Source organism: Nyctibius grandis, chromosome 6, assembly GCF_013368605.1.
Source record: "Nyctibius grandis isolate bNycGra1 chromosome 6, bNycGra1.pri, whole genome shotgun sequence".
In the NCBI taxonomy this organism is placed as follows: domain Eukaryota; kingdom Metazoa; phylum Chordata; class Aves; order Nyctibiiformes; family Nyctibiidae; genus Nyctibius; species Nyctibius grandis.
The window spans coordinates 6454908-6478298 of record NC_090663.1 but is presented as its reverse complement, the minus strand read 5'-3'; the positions used below and the strand labels follow the sequence as shown (position 1 = coordinate 6478298).

At 44.2% G+C, this 23391-nt stretch overlaps 1 protein-coding gene across 3 annotated transcripts in view; it reads right to left on the bottom strand.

Moving 5' to 3' along the window:
- LOC137664856 (charged multivesicular body protein 3) overlaps positions 1 to 23391 on the bottom strand; it is a 34644-nt gene extending 11253 nt beyond the window's left edge. The window contains exons 1-4 of one of the 3 annotated variants that reach the window (XM_068403425.1): positions 23040 to 23391; positions 20747 to 20886; positions 11085 to 11200; positions 6791 to 8943 (exon numbers count right to left, since the gene is read on the bottom strand). In XM_068403425.1, coding sequence (XP_068259526.1) covers positions 7365 to 8943; positions 11085 to 11200; positions 20747 to 20886; positions 23040 to 23265 — 2061 coding nt within the window. In that variant the 5' untranslated portion in view covers positions 23266 to 23391 and the 3' untranslated portion in view covers positions 6791 to 7364. Of the gene's footprint in view, positions 1 to 3356; positions 3473 to 6790; positions 8944 to 11084; positions 11201 to 20746; positions 20887 to 23039 lie in introns of those variants that run through there. The other 2 variants (XM_068403427.1, XM_068403426.1) reach the window with 2 other exon arrangements.

Sequence of the window (23391 nt, the reverse complement as noted above, 5' to 3'; positions counted from 1 at the left end):
CCAGTTGCCCCGACTACTTCTCTGGGGAAGCGGAGGAGACATCAGGCAGGCAGCAGCTGCCACACATCCAGCCAGGAACTGGAAGCGCTTGTGGTAAATACGGAAGCAGAGAGGGGCTGTACAACCCCAGAATCAAGAATCAGGAGATAATACTAGCATACAGAGTGCCAAATGCTTGTGGAGCTCTGATGCTACTTTTATTAGCAGCAGCATAAATTTTGCTCAGTATCAAAAAAAACCCCTAGGTATTAAGATGAGCTCAGTTCATGGATCCACTCACACACTGCACGTGGCAGCGCACAGGCCACTCAAGAAGCATAGCTGGCTGGATGAGTAGTTTCATATGAAAATCACCCTGATTTTTATTCAAATAAAAAGCTTCACCTACCTGAATAAGCTTTATAAGAGACCTGTAAAAAGAACACTCTTCAGTGCTCAAGCCCAGCAGAGCAAGACACATTCTTAGACTTTTACCGGTCTCAACAGAAATGCTCTCAGTTGCAATGAACAAGACCATGTTTTGACTACAGACAACAACCATCCATGTTGCTCAAGCACAAAATCCACTGCAAAAAAATCCAAACGCCCTGTAGAGCTCTGTGCGTACACATTATGGGTGTGCAGGAGTTTTGAAGGGGTTTCAGAAGGCTCCTGTACCTTTAGTTGAATCCTGTTCTATTACAGGGCAAAAAAAAAAAAAGCCCTTGCAGGACTGACTGCAGCCTCCCCTCTTGTTCTTCAGAACAGAGCAGAAAATTTCTTGTAGGTTCAGCCTCTTCTCAGCATGAGGAGTAAGAAGGTCCCTTTTTTGAACATGCCTAAACTATATGGAGAGAAGCAGGGGGAAGAGACTGAGGTAAAACATGATTGAACTCTGGCTGGCCAACTGCCACGTCTCAAATGTAACATCTTTCAGAGATTTGCTCTAAGACTCGTATTCTAGAACGAACCAACATGCATTAAGCCTTCATGTATAATTGGCAACTGTCAAATGAACTACAGCAGGATTCACAGATTCTGTCTCTGTGATGCACAACCCAGCACAAAGACACCATTGAACCACAACTGGCTGTATGTTGCCATCAATCCCTGCTAACTCTGACAGCAGAAAACTCTCTGATAGCTCATGCCTAGTACTGCCCAGGAACAACCTGCTTCACACAACTGTCCTCATAACGGCAGAGTTGGGTGCTTCTGCATTCCCTGGTCTTCCCAGGGCTCATCACCTGTTTTGTGTGTAAGAAGAGGAGGAAATCCCGTTGACTCCCATCTAGACAACTGCACGCTTCCAGTTACACGAGACACGGCAATATGTTGAGCAGTAAAGAAGCTGTGGTGCCAGTCACACGCAGGACACCAGGGATATGGCTACGAACCACGGCACAATGCAGCACAGAGGTAGCACTTTGGCCAACTAAGCAAGGCTAATTGCCCGGAGCACAACTCCATGCTGATGAAGCTATTCTGCTTCCACTTCTGACATGAACAAAAACATCATTCTCACTGCACCGCGTCACACCAGAGTCAGCCAGCAAAACACTAAGCTGAAATAAACCACTCAGACTACACTGGAGGAAAAAACACTTTTTAAGCTCAAACAATCAAGATGTGGCATCAAATTTACGGTAGACCCCTACCTTTAGAGTGGCTGAAATGCATCACTAGCTCCTCACAAGGACTGAAGATGTTTGCATATAAATGAACCCAGGGTGAATCACTGCCATTACAAAAATCTCAACCTCTTCCCACCATCAGCCACCTCCTGCGGTGCTGGGATCACTTTCCCTAGCCCTACTCAGGGACAGTAGCTTGTGTACAGCTTCTGGCAGACACGAGGTAAGTGGTGCTGTTTCCCTGTCATCCAGTAAGCAGAAATAACTTCTTCTGCCTTCTAAAGCTGTGCAGTTAGATACAGGAGGAACGAAATTTCTTACTGTTAATGGGTTTCTCAATATCTCTGTTATGGCCTGTGAAATCATCACGCCAGCCTGAAACCCAAGAGCGTGCTCATGACAGCAAGATGACCTAAGTCACTTCTCCCTGTGGGTCAGGCACGCCTGTTTTCTAGCACCTTTGCAGGCTTTTCTGCCAACAGCTCCAAGATGACCCACAGACACGCTGTGTTACTGGAAAACACAAGCTTGTCAGTTATGGAAGGGGAAAGAACAATCATTGGACATGAGACAACAAGAACTTATCATCAATGCAGTGTAACCACATCGTGTGGGTTAAACAGTTGTCTACTGCTTTATCCCACCATCAAGAGCAGCAGTCTCCAAAGCCCTGTGGTATCTTCTAACAGTGCTCATGAACAGAAGAAACTATAACCAAACTGCGTAGTGCTCTGACACATCTAGAGGAGGAAGAGAAAGCACACTACCAAAGGTATATTCCTCATCTAATGCTACCACCCAACAAGCAAGGACTATAACCTGCTCCCCTGGAATCAGTTGCTACAAAGTGGCAGGGAATATCCTGACACTGCAGCTCTTCTAAGCCTTCAACTTTGGTGTCTCTCACCTTCTCCCTGTTGCTTTTTTTAGTACCTCTAATGTATTTGATCTTTCCCCCACCAAATAGCAGATTTTTTTATTAACACATTAGTAGTGATCTACGAAAGGCAATAGCGAAATCCATCAATATCTTGATTACTTCATTTCACTGTGACATTAGAAATCTGTGGGTAGAAGCAAGGCTTACACCGTTTGCACGCAGACTCAAAAAAACCCCAAGTCCCAATGTTTCAGCCATTCATAGCTTTAAGACTGCCTTTGCAACAGGAGCTAGAAGCCCCTAACGAAGCTGGAGCACTATAAGCTACTGAAGACAGCTAACAGCAAGATAAAAATCCAGGAGCCGCTGCCCAAGCCTCCCCAAACCACACCACACAGGATGCATCGTTCCTTCGGCTTCTGCGGCCCTGAGAAGCCTCCACCAAGTCTCTGCGCTCCCCCAGGGCGCAGGAACGCTCTGACCCCGGACCCAGCGCGTTAAGGAGCTGCTGTATTTGAGAAGTGAAGTAACGGAGCGCGGGTGCCGCCAGCCCCTTTGGGGACGGAGCACAAGGGCTCCTCACCCGCTGCTGAGGCCCAGCCGCCGCAGCGACACCCCGGGACAGCGCTCACCGGGGCACCCCGCCCGCTCCAAACCCTCCCCCGCCGGCCGCGGGCTCGCCGCTTCCCCTCACTCCCGGGCCGGGTGCTGTCAGGAGGGGCCCCCGGCGCCGCGGTGCCTGGCCCAGGCCGGGCCCTACCCCTCGCAGCCCCCACCCCGCAGCACCATGCACTTAGGCCGCCGTCCCCGAGCCACATGTCCCCGCCGCCTCCTGTCCTCCGCCTGGGGAGCGGGAGCCTCACCAGCTCCTTGGGCGGCTTCTCGGGGGTCTTCCCGAACAGGCCCATGGCGGCTCCGCCGCGCGCCGCCCGGCCCTTCCGGGTTCCGGTCCCCGCCCGTTCGCAGGGGCGGGCGATCCCACTGCGCATGCGCCGCCGGCCCTGCCCGACCCCACCCCTCAGCCGCGCATGCGCACGGCTCCGCTCCGACCCCGCCGGCACTGCGCACGCGCCGCCCGTGCGGGAGGGGCGGATGATGGCTCCGCAGCCCCGCCCCGTCCCTTGCCCCGCCCCTCGGGGGGTCCCTGCGGTCATCGAGGCCCAGGCGCAGCCGCGCTTCACACGGCCCCACACGGCTCCGCACGGCCCTATTGCGCCTCGCAGGGCCCCGCAACGCTGCGTGTGGGACGGGCGGGCAGGGAAAGGGGGCGCGGAGGCGGTGACAAGATCTGGCCAAGGCGCTTCTGCTGCCCGGGCACCTTCCCCGAGTCGGTGGCGGTGTGAATTGGACCGGGAGGAGTTTATGGTGGGCCGTACCTGTTAAGAGCAATAAAAGCAGATGGCAGAGCAGGTTACATCACCAGCTGCCCTCCCCCCGTCACACAGATCGCAGGAAGGCACAGGGATGTAGTCATGCAAGGGCTGACTCAAACCACACTTCAAATCCTTCCCTTGCAGCTCAGGGAAGACCCGCAGGAGACCCAAAGAGAAAGAGCAGCAGCTGCTAGCACAGAAGACGTTGCCTGCCTTGTCTTCAGCTGCCAAGGCTCTTTTGGAGATGCCCCACCAGCGAGGCCTGGCTCATCTCCACCCTCTGCTGTCCTCTCTGCAGTGAAGGGCGAGTAACCTGGCCAAAATTAACGGACAGCTTGGAGCCACCCTGCTGGGTGCTGCGGGGTGAGCTCTGACAGGTCACTCCATCTCGTTGTGCTCCGATGCACAAGCTGAAACACAGAGGACTAGAAATAACCACCAATACACAGAGAGAGTGCAAAAGCTTAAGACGACAAAGGTGCTATTAGCTTAATCTAATGCCTTACAATTATACTTACCCTCATTATTTAATTCCCAGAGAAAGACATTTTAATAACAGTTACAAAAATGTACAGTTCACCTTTGTCTTTTTTTCTTTCCAAAACCTAATGCAGAACAAGGATAGATCTAGATATGCTTTGGAAAGGAGAGCTCTCATTTTGGACTGGGTACCAGCACTGGGAAAGCCAGCGTTAACAAAACAGTAATTGCTGAAAGTGGGAGTGGCAGCGACTTTCAGAGACTATCTCAATCCACCCTCTCTTCATAGCAGCACAAAACACCCATCACCCTCTTTAAGCCTACTGACATAAGTAACCACAGATCAATTGTTTGACATTTTCTGTTTACAGTTGGCCACCAACTTTCAGGCATGCAGAGAATAAAACACTACTTCAAGAACACTTAGCATCTCTGTTAAGGCAGTTGACAAATACTAGCACAACCCAGCCCAGAAAGGCAAAACAAGTGAGCAGCGAAACTGCTGACCTTGTTATAGGCACAGTCTTTGCTCTGTTCTCCAGATTTTAAACTGTCAACGCTTTGGGTAAGGGCTGTCTGACATTCTGCACTCTGTAGAAAACAACCCTACTTGGATGCCTCTGCTGCTACTGCCATGAGCATTTCATAAAGTAAATACATCCAACTGCTGCTTCTTTCCTGTTGGGACTACCAATACGCTACACCAGCTGCTGTAGATTTTGAGACAGATGCACTGCCAGGAACTGGATCACAACAATTTATATAACCCAGGCTAATGGACACGAGGGGACTGAACTTTGAGTCTCAGCTATCTACTGGTCATAATTATCTGCTCATATGGATGCGCCTTCTGCAGCTCTGCTGCTAATTAAAGAGCAGTTTGTGTTATTCGTCAAAAGAATTGGACTAGTAGAGCAACTGAGGTCATTAAAGCAAGTCTTCAGCTGAAACAGGTGTGCACAACAGTTTGAAAATAAGGCTGAGCCTGTGCACTGGAGCTGCTTGGGCCTAGGTGCTGCCTGAGGAGGTCAGCTCTCAGTAGCAGAGCTGCGCTCCAGAAGCACACAGTGCCCCGAGGACATGGCGCTGCTTGAACTTCCCTCTCGCAGTGTTTGGCAAATGCCGGGGTACCAGCGAAAGGCTACGGTGGACTGTGCTACAGCGGTTCGCTTGTGTACTTCAGTACATCAACTACAGCCTTATTTATACCCACAAAAGTTCTCCTCCGTTTCCCCTTTTGAGATGGCAAGGCCTCAGTTCAGTGCAGGTTTCAAGACAGTCCTGAAACAACATGAATTTCAAGCCCAGCTGCTTACACTAAGCACAGAGGCTAAGTGTCATGCCGCTGCACAAACTGGAAGCAGAAATGCTCTTTGCCCTCATTACGCCTCTCCACTGCTCTGCCCCGGCTGTAATGACAGATAAAGGGCATGTACTGACAGGTCTCAAGTGGAATAAAAATGACTTTCTGGACCACAGGGGAGTTGGTGATATTGTGCCCCTTCTACCTCCCTGCTGCACCACTGTAGTAGGAAAAAGGAAACGAGAGAGGAAAAAGTACTCACAATTAAAACCAGCTCTTCTGATAATTAGAAGAATATCTTCTTGGAGGACACATGGTGACTGGAGGCATGAAACATTTATTATTAAAAAGAATAGTGCCCAGGTACCCTGGACAGATGAAACGGTGCCAGGCAGCTTTGTGAGCACCAGCCTCCCAACTCTCAGTAAAGGCACAGAGAGAGTGCCCGTGTTTACACTTCCTATTATCATCTTCATGTAATTATCCTCCTTTCATACCACACAGGCAAGAACGAGGAAAGAAATAAAACAATGAAACAATTGAAAACACCTTTCTAGTTTAGCCTTTTCTTCTACTTACATCATCTCACGCTGTTTTTTTTTCCCCCCCTTTTTTAGTTTCTTTCCCCCTTTTTTCTTTTTTTCTTTCCAACCAACATTTCCTCTCTGTATTTCCAGCCAGATGATTTCTGAAAGGCACAACCAAAACCACAGCTTCATATTGAAATATAAAGAAAACAGCAGACTTAATTTTTCATGGCATCCAACAACTATCACTTTTCTCCAAGAAATCAGAAATCACTTCAAAATAGCAGCAGTTGGCATCTGACAATTTTTACCTTTACAAGCCACTTTTGTCACTGCCTGACAATATTCTGCTACTTCCCGATGGTTTGAGGCTCTAGAGGGGTGCCCTAAAGTCTTCCTAGCTGTCTGCAGAGGAGGGTGCTGGAGAGACGGCTGGTAGAAGAGGGTCTCCGTTTGATAAAGCAGTATGTAATCAACTGGAAAACCACCGGTCAATCAGAGCAGCACCTCAACGCAGAGGACTTACGAAGGAAATAGTTGCCAGTGGAACACCGTTACCTTCCACTTGGCCAGTGACTAACACTGGAGCAATGAATTCCTGCATCGCTAGGAGATGATTTATTAGTCATAAAAGTTGTGTTATATTTTTATTGTCTTCACAGATAAATCAGACCAGCAAGACATCCGTAACCATACACACAAAATATTTATCAAAACAATTAACATTACAAATCTCCTTTTAAAATAATTTATTTTACTGATTTATTTTTAAATGGTACTGTCTTACAACATACATTATTCAACAAAGATGTGCTGAACAGACTCTAAAATAAGAAACACTTAAATTAAGCAATTGTCTCCAATTAGAATTTCAATTTCACCCACATCCTAAGTTGTAAACGTTTGCTGGAATACGCTTCTGTTGTAGGCTTGAGTTTTGTGCTTACAAAAACAGCATCGAGTTTCCAGATGTTGAAAAGAAAAAGTTATTGTACGATAAGTATGCGTTCAGTTCAACATACAAGGCAACCAAATGATTCTGTCGTTAACGTTAGCATCATGTATATTTTAGTTCACTGCACTAACATTTAAACTAAAAACTTCAAACCACATAAATCTTTTAAGTGACTAACATTTAAAAGGCAAGCAGTAATATCCCGAAAGCTTACGAAGGACATCAGCACACAGCTAAGATGGGGTATCATTCGACAAAGGCTGGGGATGTGTGTATGGCTGCTTTTTTTTGTACGAAGCCCACCTGCAGACGGGGCAGCAGTGTCGCCCGCCGGCCAGCCACATCACGATGCAATTCTGGTGGAACACGTGGCCGCACGGCAAGCCCATGAGCAGACAACCGTTTGCAAAATTTTCTAGACACACAACGCATTCTGTACAGTGCAACATCTCGGAGGGCCAGGCTGACCAATCTGGCCCCATGTCACCTGCGGTGCTGTACGAGCCGTAGGATCTCGCTTTCCGTTCATATGGCTCGTGATGACAATATTTACTGGCACATGAACAGGTCTCGGCAGCGCACTGAGGCTCTCCTTCACTGCGCCCGTGAAACGTGTTTAGCTCATCGTCCTCCGAGGCTTCTTTTTCACTACTGAAGCCCTCTTTGTTTTCACTGTCAGAGTCACTTTCACTGTCTTGAAAGGTTTCCAGCGTTTCCTCATCAGAATGGACACCAAGGCATTTAAACCTCCACATCGGTAAGTTTTTTATGTAATCGGTTGGTATCAGAGGGTGAAGCCAGAGGTCGGGGAAGGCCAACCGCTCTAAGAACAAATCCGGGTCTTCATCCCAATCCGAGTCAAAAGGAAAGTGTTGAAAAGAAGCAATAGGATGAAACAAGTAGCTGGTGTACCAGTCCCACAGGCTTGACAGCCACTCCAGATTATTGGCATTTACTTCATCGGTGTTGTTATTGCGTCTTCTTTTCTTCTCAAAGTAATCAATTAGTAAACCGTGACCTAGGTACGTGCTGAGGAATAGGGCTGGATGCGAAGAGTAGAACATCCAATCGGCTCTTACCCAAGAAGCCAAAGTAGTTGTGTTAGAGTACCTGAAGAGTTTTAAACTGTACTCATAAAAGCTGTCTAAGTAGGGTAGTTGCAAAAAACCTAACACGGGCAGCCAGGAAATAATTAGTAATGAATTATACGTCCCTAAAGTGCTTATAAGAACCACAAAACGCTTTATAGTAGCGCCTTGTGTAATAAACAGGTCCATCCAAGCCATCAGATTAACCAAAACTAAGCTTAAAACAAACAAATCGTTAACTTCTGGTTGTAATGAGCGCAAAAAGGAGTCCATGGCACGTAGTGATATAAATTCACCAGTGTTATTTCCATACCTGTAAATCCCCTCGGGAGTCCTAAGTATGTATGACGGTGTCTTGTAGATACCAATTTCTGCCATGCAACTTTTATTGTCCCAGTTTTCCACGTTCACAAAAATAAACTCTACTCTTCCAGTAAACTTCACACTTAGTGCAGAGAAGAACGCTGGAGGCTGGTCGAGGTTGGCAAACAGGTATATTTTCACACGGTACTGGTCACTTCTGTTCCATTCTTCTTTTAAATGTTCGGAGTTGTAGATGGTTTTGATCCGAGAAGCAGCATGGGCTGTGATCCATTTGAAAATGTGCTCCACTTCGATTTTGCGCCCGCTGTATTCCTTAAGCATTACTTTTCCCTTGGAGGTACTGGTTTGCGGAACTGACATAATGAGGGTGGATTTCAGCCAGCCCCTCCTCCTGCAGTATCTACAAAGAAAATGGCAGGTTAGATTACAGAGTTTCATAGCCCTGGAGCTGCAGTCCTTAAATTTGTGTTCTGAGCCCAAAAATGAGACATGCTGAGCACCTGGGAATCTACACGACAGTAGGAAATACGGGCACTGAATATTCTCTGGCAAAGTGTATTCTTACAATACATTTGTTATCTACCTTACAGAAATGTTGTAAAGAGAGACGTATTCATAAAATAGGAAGAGGAATAGTGTTAATTTTCATGGGTCATTATAGTAAACAACGCCATACAGTCGTTCATGCTTTGTAACTGGATTTGAAAAATAGGCAAGCTGACTTTTCACTCTTCACTATAAAGCTTTAGTATTAGAAGCCATTTTTCCTTGGCCTTCCAGACAAGAAGACAACCAACTACAGTGTAACTCAATGTCCCACAGCTTTCCCGAGCCTGCAGATAACTTTCCCAGTGCTTCCTTCCACCCTAGTTCTGCCAAGCAGCAGTGGGGTGAAGTTAACAAGACATTGGTCTCTTTGCAGTTGCTTTAATGAAAAGTGTCCACTTCCTACTGGGGCCATTTTGGAAGGATGCAGACAGGCTAAGAGGTGTGGAGAGAGAGCTCGCCACAAAACCAGCGGAGAAGGAAGCAGACTCATGCTGCTGGATGATTTGGGCTAAAAGAATACCCCCACTGTCTGGCAGGCAGAGTGCTGAGATGGAATAAACTCCAAATCCATACCTAAAAGAAGAGGCTCTTCAAGGCTGAACCTTGAGTCGTGGTCCAGACCCCAGGAACTGTGAGACAAGTCTGGTGACTCAGAAGATGCCTTCTCACATGCATCTTTTGTACCAGCATCACTATGCCACCCAGTTTATCTAGTCCTCCTTTTAGGAAATGTCTGCCAAGTTTCAACAATCAAAACATGACACAGGCAGCAGGCATGAAAACTGCTTCTGAGAACCCTGCACGTGGAAATAGGGGCCATCAGCCTCATTCACTAGCCATCTTACCTACGTCCTCTCTCGTTTTGACCCATCAACTTAAATTTAGACAATTACAACTCCCCATCTCAGGAATCTGTAACTTTTTTAGAAGGAGCTGTAAGACATTAGCCTACTAATAAAGGTATCCTGATTACTGTAGCACGCAGTGTTCTTCTGAATTTCAGCTGCAACCTGATGAAAACTCTTCATGAGGGTTACTCAACAAAACATTTCTTGTATTAGGAAAAAAAGAATTAATTTAGAACATAATATTTGATCATAACATTAGGACTAGTTAGGAGCTATGAAAAGAGAAACACTGCCAAATTTTTAAGACGTTCAAATAGCAGTGTTTTGATTATACAAGATGATTTTGCACAAGCACTGCAAAGTCTAAGAATTTTCTCTTAAGATTAACTTTGAGATTTCTGTAAACATGTAGGACTTAAGCTGTGTAAGACATGCATATCCATAGATGCCACTGGAATTCTAGACGAAGTTTCCTGTCATGTGAAGCAAAAGCTTCCAACAAAATGTTCAAAAGAAATTCTTTTTACAGCAGCACAGAATTATTCATCACTTATTTGGCTCTGCTCTTCTTCCTTGTTCGAAATCATATGCAAACAACAGTGAATCTCGCATAGCACCCTGGATGTTGTCAAAGGGTGTGTGCAAGTTTATTTATAAAATACACATTTGTCAGGGAACAGGATTTGTCAGTAATCCTGAGAAGCAGGCACCGTTCGCAAGGTTCATGCTAACCTATGTTTCGCTATATAACAACTCCACAACTGATATAGCTCTCTTATATAGGCGCTATATATATATGTGTATATATATATATTTTCAGCTTTGTCCTAAGCAAGCACAGTTCTTGTCCCCAAACGCCTGGACTATAAGGCCAGATTCATCTATTCATTCCCTTCCATTGGTGTATTACACTCCACATAGTCTAATCATTATTTCCCACATGATGCTTTAGGAAGCTGCAGATCTGTTTATGATGCTGATAAATAATGTAATGGAGAATTCTGAACAGACGTTACTAGAGATAAAAACATGAATAAAGCCACCTTCTGTTATAGCTACTTCTACAACACAGCAAGCTCTGCTGCCAGAACACAGCTGAGCCTTGAGATATTCTTGGGATTTAGATAATCCTTTAAGAATATACCTGGGGTCACTGGAACAGTTAAAAGTGCCAGTACGTATGCCGAATCTTGACACTTTCTTCACCATTTTCTCCCAGTGGACTTTACCCACCAGTGGGCTTCTGTCGTTTGCTACAACCTATTTCCAAAAAGAAATAATACTTTAATATTACAGTAAGTTTGCTTCCCAAAATAAAGAGCAAGTTTCATGAAAACAGAGATCTAGTCACCCTTGATACCGTTTTCCCCTTCTCTTAGAACACACAATAGGTATATATACAACTGGTAGTCACACTACGTGTCTTTGGAGAGTGAAGCTCTAAGACAGAAATAGTTTCTGGAGAAAGACAAAAGTGCATCATCACTTTAAGTACCTGTTGAGATATAAAATCAGTGGTAGTTAACAAAAATCTTGGGAAAATAACAAAATTATCATTCACCAGTTCCTAGTAGGGGAGAAAGGAAGAGGGTGCAGCAGGTTCCTCTTCTTTGCAGTAAAAAAGACCATTATGTTATTACAATTCTCCATGAAAAGTTACAACATGCCAAAGAAATGTTGCCTCAGAGCAAGTAAAATGAGTTGGAACGTGTGTACCTGGTACCAGATTACACTGCCAACAACCATTTCTAAGGGGTCGAAACTAGTGATTAAACTCCCACATAATGTCTAAAAATCTTGACTCGTTCCAGCTTTACCAGTGACTCCCACTGTACCTTTATGGGACTGTTCCACCAGCTCCAATGTCTCATCTGCCATTTCAGAATGATAATTCACTGTGATATATCCCAAGGTCTAATTTGTTCTAACTTAGTATATTAAAGTAGTACTTCAGGTTACCTAGACGTACGCTGCTGCAGACGCAAATGACAAAGAATAAGCACTCATTCTCTGACTTACAACTGTACAGGGAAGGAAGAAAAAAAAAGAAAAGAAGAAGAAAAACCTGCCTGCCTGCAGTTGACAGGTAATTTTGAATGACATGACTGATCATGCATTGTTCCATGAGCCGTTGCGGTTTCTATTTTAGAAATGCCTCACATGCTTCTGCCGGCTTACTGGCAACTACTTAAAATATATTTTTAAATTAAGTTTTGAAACTTCCATTTGTTAGGTATTTGTTTATCTGCCATTAAACTTGTCCCAGTCATTTTCTGACTTAATAACCTCAAATGTCAGCTTTCCTCTGGAAGTTCGGTTGTCACCATGATTAACAGTTCTCTATATACAGGCTGAGACGTAGAGTGAAAAGCATGACTGGCCTTTGAGACTCAAAACGAATTACCTGCTCTGTGGTAAGTAGTATCCTCTCAGAAACTTAAAATAAGAGAATTCACTAAGCAGAACATTCTACATAGGGAAACAAAGTTAAACTGAAGTTACAGATTACACTCCCGTTCCACTGAGCCCAAAATGTTTAGATAAAACCAGAGGTGAACATCTAGATAAGAATCCTTCAAGTTATTTTCAAAACACACACATCACACAGAAAAGCTTTTTGATTAGCTAAACACAACCTTCAAGCACGGAGACAACCAGCTGGGGAAATCTGCTGTATTATTGAGGCTTCTTTACATCATCCAACATAACTGAGGCAATTACTTTGGATATTTTAAACTTCTTCCTTTCAGGTGCTTCAACTAAAAGAGACCGCATTCCTGAAGACACCTTAAAGCCAGTATATCCTCAGAGCTACTGTGGCATGATAAATGCATCCAACGTAGTAAGGAAGCACTACGTTTATTAGTAAGCATACAAATAAAACGTTGGTAACTGGATTACTCTTTGGTACAACTCCTCAGAGATCCGTTGCTTCCAAAATTCTATGTGCATGTCCTGCACAGCTGTTTCTTCTGTCTGATATTGCAATATTCACTTTAAGTGTCAAGAGAAGGAGATTTGTTGCAAATATAGAATCGTAGAATCGTTTTGGTCGTAAAGGACCTTTAAGATCATCAAGTCCAACCATTAACCTAGCACTGCCAAGAAATACGGTCACTGGTATGTTTTATTGTCATCTGGCTGTTTGTACTGGTGGATTTTTTATCACCAGTTTAATTTCCTTCCTATGAAAAAGTCTTTCCTCTTGGGGAAAGTTATTTATAACGTAGCACAACAACACAACTAGCAGTTTGTGTTTTGTTATTAGACAGAGAGAACCCTACTATGGTTTTGCACACTGAAGCTTTGTAAAATTTCTTGGGCTCATGCTTTCTTATGTCATTATGGCAAAAAAAAAAGCCCAAATAAACATGTCCATCGCAGCTGCTCCTTGCAGACAACACCCGCTTACAACATTGGGAGTTCACCACACAGAGGCAAGGGTTTGTGTTTTGGAAAGTAGTCATCACCTCTGTGGGTGAGGGAGTCTGAGAAAATACTGCAGGTTAAGCAATCACGATGTAATTCAGTTGAAATTAAAGATGATAACTTGCAAACACTTGTAACAGATTTTATTTAAGAAGTGTGAATTTTGATAAGCTAAGAAATTTAGCTTAAAAAACCTGTGACTGAGGAGAGCAGGAATTTGCATGAAGAAGAGGCCTGGAAATTCTTCAAGTCCAAGGTGTTAAAGCTATCAGGATTTTCTATTTCGAGCAAGGGGGAAAAAATGTTGTCAAGTCCTGCACTTCTTCCTAGCAAGCACTTCCAAAAAGATGTTAGAAATAGTTTGAGAATCTACAAGGAATGAAAAAAGGTCAAAAGGAAGAGCTAGCAAAGAAAGATATGCGAGAAATCAAAACCATGTAAGGAAAAATGAGCAATTCAAGTTAGACCATACAAAGAATATTCCAAACTGCACCAAAAGATTTTTCAGTCATATGAATATGGGGAATTGGGGGATTGGACTAGATGATCTTTCGAGGTCCCTTCCAATCCCTAACATTCTGTGATTCTGTGAATAGTCATCTTAATGGGCTAAGGGAATCCAACAGGATCAAAGTAACCCAGCCATTTAACAATCCCACATGACGGAACAGATCTGCTCCCTAATCTAACCCAGGCCAGAGGACTGGCTCTGACTACACCGTCTGAATTACCACCTGTGTATATGAATTACTAGCTGCTTTAGTGGAAGAAGACGCTGGAGAGAAGGCCAGGCCCTCACTGGACATCCATCCACAAACTTCCTCTGAAGTCTCACACACAAGGGTTTTTGTACTCCATCTGTGAATTTGGGAGGACCACGTAATATCCCAAAAGGTCAGGAGATTCTCAGCCAACGACACTGAAATACTGCAGGTTAGTTACGCCGCCAAGATGTGCAAAATGAAAATGGAAAGACGGGGGTTTGGAAATCCCCTTTATTTCTTCATGTTCTGATTGAGTTTTCTTGTTTAGTTTCCGTAAGTACCTAAAAAGGTGGCTTTCAGATACGACAGAAAATAAAGTTAAAATAGAATTCATCTAGGGACATACAATACTGAAATCATCGAAATTCTGATTATTTTAACAGGCTGTTGCACTGGAAGAGCTCTCCTGACTTTGAATTAGACAGAACTGTCCCAGTTCCCTCAAGGAAACACTGCTGCTGTTAAGTGTTTGCTGTAGCAATGCCATATGCAAAGACAGATTCCTGCTCTGGTACTCCAGCAGTACTTGAGCACAACATGATAGTAGCCTTATTTGAGCATTCTCCTATTTTCTGTTCATTTAAACCAGATACTGTTCGATCCCTTTTGGACAGGTACGTAGAGATTTCAAAACAGGCCACTGTAACAAGATTTGGTCTCAGGAAGTTTTGAAGCTCACTCACAACTAGAAATGTTCAAATATCACAAGGGATGAGAATGAAAGTCAGAGATGGACAAATGCAGAACAAACAGTTCATGTTTCAGCTCTCATTATTTTAACCAATTCTAGCTCCTTCAATTATTTTCTCTGCTTTCTCCTATAGTTAAGGCATACGGAGGAAAGAAACGTACTGAACATTTGATGCATAAGAAGAATTACAGCATGATGGAGGAAAGAGCTTACACATATCCTGATAGCGAAGATACTAAAATAGGATTAACCGGTATTTTTTTAATGGGGAATAATCCCTACAATGTACCGTGCACAAGACCAGATATAACATCTGGGATGAAAACAACACTCTTAACAAGTTGCCTTCACTCCAACAACGTGCAGCAACCTGAGTACTTTGCAACCACAGAATACGCACAGGTAACTTCCCACAGAACCTAAACGCCCTTGACAAATAGGTTTTTTTAAAGAGCACATTTTAAAAACGGCCCTTAAAACTAGTTATTACTGCTTCTAACGGCCCCAGGAACCTCAAGGAACCTCAGTAAGACTAAAGGGAAAAACCTCCTGATGAATTGTCTACTTTGCACATTCCACAGCCCTTGTGCCTTGCTAGTTTGATTAAGAGTCATTCTGTTTGTGTTTGTTACACTGTGCCAGAGATGGGAACAATACTAAAAAAAAATACTCAAAGCAGAAAGCAAGAATGCACATGTGTTTTATATATATAATTTTTTGTATGGAAAAATATTCACATTGGCAGCATCTCTCAGCCTTTATGGGATAGGAGTACATGCCACGAAAGGAAGAGAAAACTGTATCCAAATGAAAGCACCAAGGGAAGCTCAGGCATTATCTGAGCTGGAATTTAGCCAGGGTACCAGGTGCCAGGCACACCTGCTCATACCACGAGCACACAATTTTGAATATGCATGAATAGTCAAAACTTGGTTTTACAGCTTAGCCACAAAAACAACAACTCCAAGTGCTCATCAACTCAGGGCACTAGGGCACTGTGACAGGCTTTAAACCATCAGGAAGAACAAAACCTGTTAAATAAGAGACACCCTTTCCCGCTGCGCACACGCGTGCAGGTGGTTCTCTCGGGAGCGGTCAATCCTCGCCCAGCCTCAGCAAGTCAGTCTCTGCATGAAGGAGTACTGACATTTGAATTGGAAAAAACTGCATGATTTTGCTAAAGGCAAAACTGATTTCTCACTTATTTAATGAACTGGTAAGGTTGTATGTACACCAGAATTGTCAGTCTGGTTCAGGAGTTTCCAGTTTGAGATATCCAGACCCCTGGGAAGTCCAGGAACTCCTTCGCAGTGCCTGCAGAGGGTAAAGGAGCAAAGGAAGCGTGACATTACTGTAAGGAGTCCATGCACTCGCTGGAAGACTTCTAGGGATCCATAAAGACAGAAAGGTTCAACAACTCTGGTCTGTTAATTAAGCTGCTTATGTGCTTTTCATAGAACCCTTTACACTCAACAGCTATGTTGCAAACTATCCTCCCACTCATAGAAGTAAAAAGACCTGGACAATTCTCATTTAGAATTAGAATTAATTATAAATGGACTGGTGAGTTATTTATTAGCAGCATGGAAAAAACCCCACTTATTCCAGACAACATCAGTAAGTTTCTACATGATTTTACTTTTATTAATTCTGAGACATCTCACTCTCTGTTTATTATTCGGCATCGTGCTGGTGAAATTGGATTTCCGCATAGTCGCCGTTCCCTAAGAACTCACAACTGGTTCAAAACCTGTCCATATGGATTAAATATGTCTGGGGATTTTTTGCTTTGCTTTTCTGAGAAAGTGTCTGTGAGAAATTACATCAAAATAGGCCAAGACACAAGACTACATCCATCATAGCATGCAAAAATCAACCACCTCAAAATTACATGTAGTTTCTCAAGGGAGGTGGGGTGATCTACGCACCAATCTGAACAGGTCAGTTAAGCTGTCAGTTACAGCAGAGGTTGAGAATAAATGAGCTTCTGTAATGAATTAACATGGATATGCAAGCAATATGAGAACTATTACATTCTAGCTGATGGTATTCTGCACCCTTGACTGGATAGGAAGACTCTAAAGAAGGATACTGGAAGCTAAAATCGGGTGTCCTATGGTAAACGATCCTGAAGGGCTACTGGAAAAGATACAAACACTGAATGACGTGTTTTAAAAGAATTGAGCATTTCTACTTAATTTCCTTGTAGCAAGAATAACTGATCACCTGGCAAAATTAAAAAGGCAAATATGAAAATTACTCATCCTACATGCAAGCAAAAGACAGAAAGAACGAATGAATGAACGAACCACCACTAAAATCCTGTAGGCACATCCCTTGCCGTGTGACTACGCCACTTGAACAAGAAGCAGAGATGCAGAATAGACTGCAACATTTTATATCTATAATAACGTCCTTTGCACCTCTACCAGACATGATCAAAATGTTTGTCCTCCTGCTTCAATGCCAGGAAAAAGTTCCCTTTACTTCTCTGTACCACTGTGTTACAGTAGAGACTTTTAAAATAAAAATATACATTAATTTACATTTTAACTTCATTCAAAGAGGATTTTTATCTGTAGATCATTTACTGTATGTTTTTAAAAAGTCATAATGACTACGCTGTTGTTGGATGTGACAGGCTTCTATAGACTAACCAGAGAGCATGAGCCACAGCAGTCTGGAAAAGCCAGAACGTTACGTGTTACTCCCCTACCAACAAGAGAAGCAGCTCTAGAAACTACCACTCATCCTCCTTGCCAGCCAACGAAGTGCACAACAGCAGCTGGCAAGCAAGAAGAAAGGCATAAAAAGGAAGGTGATGAGATCATGAGCTAATAGGAGAGAGAACATGCTGCTGTTTGTGGCTCTACAGAAGCTCCACGTAGGAGAAGAGGGCACCTGTGAACAGCTACACGGGTAAACAAATTACCACTGAACCTGGATGCTTTGCATGTGGATTTGCAGAAAATAAAGAAACAAAGCCACAAAACACTGTTTCACAGAATCACAGACTGGTTTGGGTTGGAAGGGACCTTAAAGATCATCTAGTTCCAAGCCCCCTGCCACGGGCAGGGACACCTTCCACCAGACCAGCTTGCTCCAAGCCCCATCCAACCTGGCCTTGAACACTGCCAGGGAGGGGGCAGCCACAGCTTCTCTGGGCAACCTGGGCCAGGGTCTCACATGCTGCCACCCAATAATTTACACAGTTAAAAGGAATATAAGCAGCAATGTGCCACAGAGATCAGCGTACGAGACTCCTCTACATGGTATTTGGGGTGGTCTTTGGGGTGCAGCACTAAAGGTGAATTTCCAGCAGTGATTTGGCCATGCCCACCCTGCACCCATCCTTTGCCTCCTCGGTTCTCCCACATACACACTAGCATACACAATTTTAAGTCTCCAGATTAAGAAAAAAAGAGAAAAATTGCCCATTTTCTTAACCATTAAAAAAATCCTTGTTCGTATATAACAGTTTCTGGGTTTTCTCTCCTCCCTCCCCTTTGCTTGGTGATACTGTCATCCTCCTCCCTTTGGTGCTATTTCAGTATGAAACAGGCTGATTTTAATTTATTTTAAGAATGAAAAAGCACACATTTAATAAAGTTTACGGGTACTGAGAGGCTGTGCTCTCTTTTTGCTGGCAGCAGCAACCTGGAAAGTTTCCTTGTGTATGGACTTTGACTTTCTACAAGGAATTAATGTTGCGGGCTCTAAATGATAAATTCATATCTGAATTTGTGTCAAACATATCAAGAAATAATAATTGTTTCCTCTTTTTCCTTTGATTCTCTGCAGACAGTGGTGGCTATCATATTACCAGCCTGTGCCACCCCAGAAATTTCATTCACATGCACTGGAAAATAAAAATCATTTTCAGAGTCCCCATCCTCCCATACATCATCATGTCGTCTTCAAAACCAACTCAACCAACAGCCACTGGGCTAGCTGAGACAGAGCTGTTCCTCTCCCTCTACCACTTTCCAGCAGCCCCTGTGGATCAGAGATTCAGGGTCAGGATCCTGAAAAGGATCTGGAGATCCTTTCTGCTTCCCAGTCAGTAGCAACAACAGAGCAGGGGAATGCTCCGACCTTGTCTGCAGTCACCAAACCCATCCACGAGGCATCCTCACTCTCATACTGTCCCCTGCCTAAGCATCGAGCTGATTAATGAGCTAGAAAGTTTCCACAGGATGCCTAACAGTAAAGGAGAATGGGCAAGGGAGGGTAATCAAGAATTAGAACAGGGAAGCGATGATAAAAAGCAACTCTGGAGGGATAAGGTCTAAGAAAAGAGCACGGGAAAACCTGTGAAATGACACAGAGAATCCAGCACAGGATTTATCCAGACAGGAGTTATGGTGGGGAAGGGAGCAAATGAAACTTCAAAGTGATGAAAACTCGAAAGGCAAGAATGAAAAAAAAGAAATTTGACACATCTAGTGGTTTTTATTGTGGAGAAACAGACAAATAGCATTCAGCAAGTAAATTATTCAGTAAATTCTACTAATTCTTTTTTCCACAGCTATTGTGACCAACTGAATAGCTGTGCAAATATTCCCAGAATGATGACAACATTCATTACACTACAGATATCAAAACGCAGCCTATCTGATCTGCTATTATGAAGCTAGCTGAAAATATATTACGATTAAAATCCTGTAAGCAACAGAAACAGAGAACTACCATATTTTACTCTTTTGAGCTGCACGGGGAGGAAGGGAAGGTTTTTCATAGCATATTCATACTCATATTTGTCAACTAGCTTGGAGATGTGTAAATTTCCTTTCAATGCTCGCTCTCTGCTTGAAGAATCCCCTTCTGTATGACTTAAACCTGCAACTTCGATTCAATAAACTCCAAGCATATCTTTCCCAAAACACAAATGCCATTTCGACTGTGAAGGTAATCTGTCCTCTCATCGTCTGTTTTAGGGTGAGATCTGATGTGGTGACAGTGCAGGGCTAATAACAGGAAGTCATTAAATCTTGATAAATCTATTTAAATAGAAAACACGAAGTGAGGAGACCAGACAAACCAGGCAGGAGAGCTGTCAAATGAACAATTAATTGTCTGGTGGAGAATTTTGATTGCCTGATGTGGCTGTCAGCAAGGAACTTACGCCTTTCAAAAAAAATCTCTTACCAATAGAGAAGTTGATGCAGAAAAGCATTTTTACATTTTACATTATGTTCTCAAGAGTGATGATAAATTGTTTCAGAATCCTGTTTGCCAAAGTCTTTCTTTCTTTTCCTGAATGTTCCCTTATTCTCATGCAGCCTGGGGGAAGCACACTCTAAAATCGGTGGGGCCACAAGGTTTGGGGAAAGGTTAGCCTTAAGCTACTGGAATACGTTGTAGAAGCAGTGTGCTAGCCTGGGATGCAGCACACTGAGATCCTGCTTTTGTGAAGAGGCAACAGAGATTTTAAAAGTGCTCTAAGCCCCTTATGTAAACAGAATCTTAAACTGGTTGGGTCTGAGCATGTAATGCAACCAAAAGGAAGAGCAACACCAGAGGCACCTCTCCTGTGCCAGCTGGGAGCATCTATACTTAACGCGCCCACTTCACACATTACACAAGCTCTTACAATACCAGGGCCAAGTACTTGCACAGTCTGTGTACTGAAGTGTGTGCTGCTTTGCTTGTTTTCTGGTTCTGAAGTACCTGGTTTTCAAAAAGCAATCCACAGAATAACAGGTTTTTTTCTTCCTGTCTGTACAGGAACTCTGTCACTTCCAGCCTTTCTTGTTTTTTTGAACAGATTTATTCCTTATGATCTCCCTGATGTAGTTTATCTTTGTCACCATCTCTCTGTTATACACTTTTACTACTAGTTAACTACCCTCATAAACTCCTCCTTTGAAACACATTTTGGATGTGATAAATATATAAAAATAAATGATCAAATTTCTATACCTGTACCAGCCAGATCCCATCTTTTGTGTCTTCTACAAGCTCATAGAAGTGCATTTCACCACTAAAGTTTGTACTGGAAACCGATTCAGAGGCCTCTTCCTCCTTGAGAGCAGAATAAAGCTCTCCTTCCATTAGGTCTCCTGAGAAAGAAACAATTGGAGAAATTCAATTAAAATGGCACTCAAGAAAGATCACTTCATAAATTCTAGTAACAGTTTAACTAACTATATTTTACATGGTGGCTCAAAGAACCTTTTCAGTATGAAGGTAGCTAAACTTTAAAGTTATTTTAATTCTATCTACAATGACATGACTATGAACAATTTGACTTCAGCTGTCAGACCACAGAGGATATGAACACTATGCTTCTGATTACACAGATAGACAACACGTGCAGCTGAGTGCATGAAACAAAAAATGAACATCTTCGAAGCCTCACTCTCTGAAAATAACAACATTCTGTGGCTGAGAGCAATTTGAATTCATGTATCTTTACTTTCATTTCACAGATAGTAACTTTGCAGCAACTGACTTCTTAACACTGATAATTCAAACAGCCTTCTAGAATTTCAATCAGTAATTCTGTACCAAAAAAAACATATTGATTATCCCATTGCAAGTAAAAATCTCAGGTAGAATAATTTAGCTGTTGGCTTCTGTTTGGGAAGTTGGAAAAAGTTCCCACGAACTCCAATCCCAGTGACGTAAGGAGCTCACAGTAAAATCATCTGATAATGTTTCCTTTGTAATCTCATTTCCTTCTCACATTTTGTTTCACAATCACTACAAACGCTGTTAATGGCAACTCGAATTCTATTAACCAGCCTATGAAGCTTGAAGAAATTTAAGTCTTGTCCAAAAAGGCTGTTTCCTTCAAAATACAAAATAAAAAAGTGTTACAGCTGAAGCGCTTGAGGGGTTTCCAAAAGTATTCATAGAATTTAGAAAAAAAAAAATTATGGAAAAAATGCTGCAAAGCCTGTTGGTATGAGAAGTGTTTCCATGACATTTGAAGAAGTCAGTTAATACAGTTTGTTTGGAGTTAAACACTTCCCTGCAGCATTTGCAACCCAAACATCATGACATTATGAAAGTACCTGACAGCCAAGGAGTGAAAGTGATTGGAAACAAAAGTGAAATCGCGTAAGACTTTTTACTGTTGGAGCAGCAAAGTGAATAAACAACATAAATAAACAATGGACAACAAAAGCAAATTAGTTTTAAATGCCCAGCATTAATATAAATTATTTAAAAGGAGTTAGCATTTGTAAGGTTATGGCACTCACTATTCATCCAAATCCCTCTCTCTTTCTGTGCGGACATTTAAACCCCTGCCTATCCCGACCACTGGGATTTCTCTCTCCTGGATCAGCAGCCCTTCGAACATCGATTTAAAAGCAGCTATTCACATTTTCCTCCTTGGCTGGCACTACAGCTATTACATCAGCCCCATCTCCCAGTCCCTGGGGCCAGCTCCCTCCAGGCCAGCACCCTTACTTTCAAGACACTTCTGCCATTCCTTACATCTCCATTGCTCTTCGTCCTTCGCTATTCATCACCCCTCAAAAGTCCACCTCTTTTCACCTGGTTTTCCCTACTTCCAAAACGCTTCCCTGCCTTTTTCCAAGCCATTTTTTGTACGTAGGATCTTCTATAAAACCACCGCATCCATCAGTCCCCATCACTTCTGCTCCTCCGCTATAAAATCACTGCTCTCCTCAGTACCCATCTTGATAGCAATACCTGTAAGGAAATCAGCAAACGGGTACGGAGAGGAACAGACGGAAAAAAAGCCGGCCCGGGCTGTAACCAGTAACCCACTGCACACATTTGGGTTCTCTCCTCCTCGTTTTTCACGGCAGACGACATTCGCTCTCATCTGTGCACCCACCACCTCGCCATCCCGACCCCAACCGCCCACAGCACCCCGGCGTAACTCAGCAGCAAGAACCACGTCTCGGTGACCCGTCTAACCAAGGCCTACCCTCCGCGCAGCCCAGCCGGGCTCAAAACGCCGCGGAGGTTTTTAGCGTCGCCATCCCCAAGCTTCCCCCCTGCCTTCCTCCATTTAACCGCTCCGGCGTCTCGGTCCTCGGTGGGGGAAACCGACTCGCTCCCCAAATTCACCCCGGGAAGGCGCTGGCCCGCAGCCGTGGGAAGCAGCGCCCGGGTCTCCGTGCCAAGGGCGGCGGGAGCCCGTGCGGGGGCCACCGGGGATGGTTTTCCCCACGCAGGGGCGGCAGGGGACCGGCCTCCCTCCCCACGCGTGGGCCGCTGGGGGAGCTCCGCGTACCTGACTTCTCCACCAGCTCCCGCACATCCTTCTTCTCGGGCAGCCCCGAGTACCCCAGCCCCCGGCACTCCAGGATGGTCCGCAGCTTCCTGAAGCTCAACGCCACCGGGTCCACCAGCTGCGTGGCGAGGAAACCGCTCTCGTACCACGCCACGGCCTCGAACACCCTGGCCAGGACGAAGAGAGCCAGGAAGTAGAGCAGCAAACAGCACAGCTTCACCCACATCTTCCCGCCGGGGGCTGCCCGCCGAGGGGCCGCGCAGAGCCGAGCCGGAGGCCGGGCTGCCGCGGGGAGGGCGGGGAGAGGAGGGGAAGCGGGGGGGGGCTGTCAGCGCCGCGGGGCCGCGGCCCC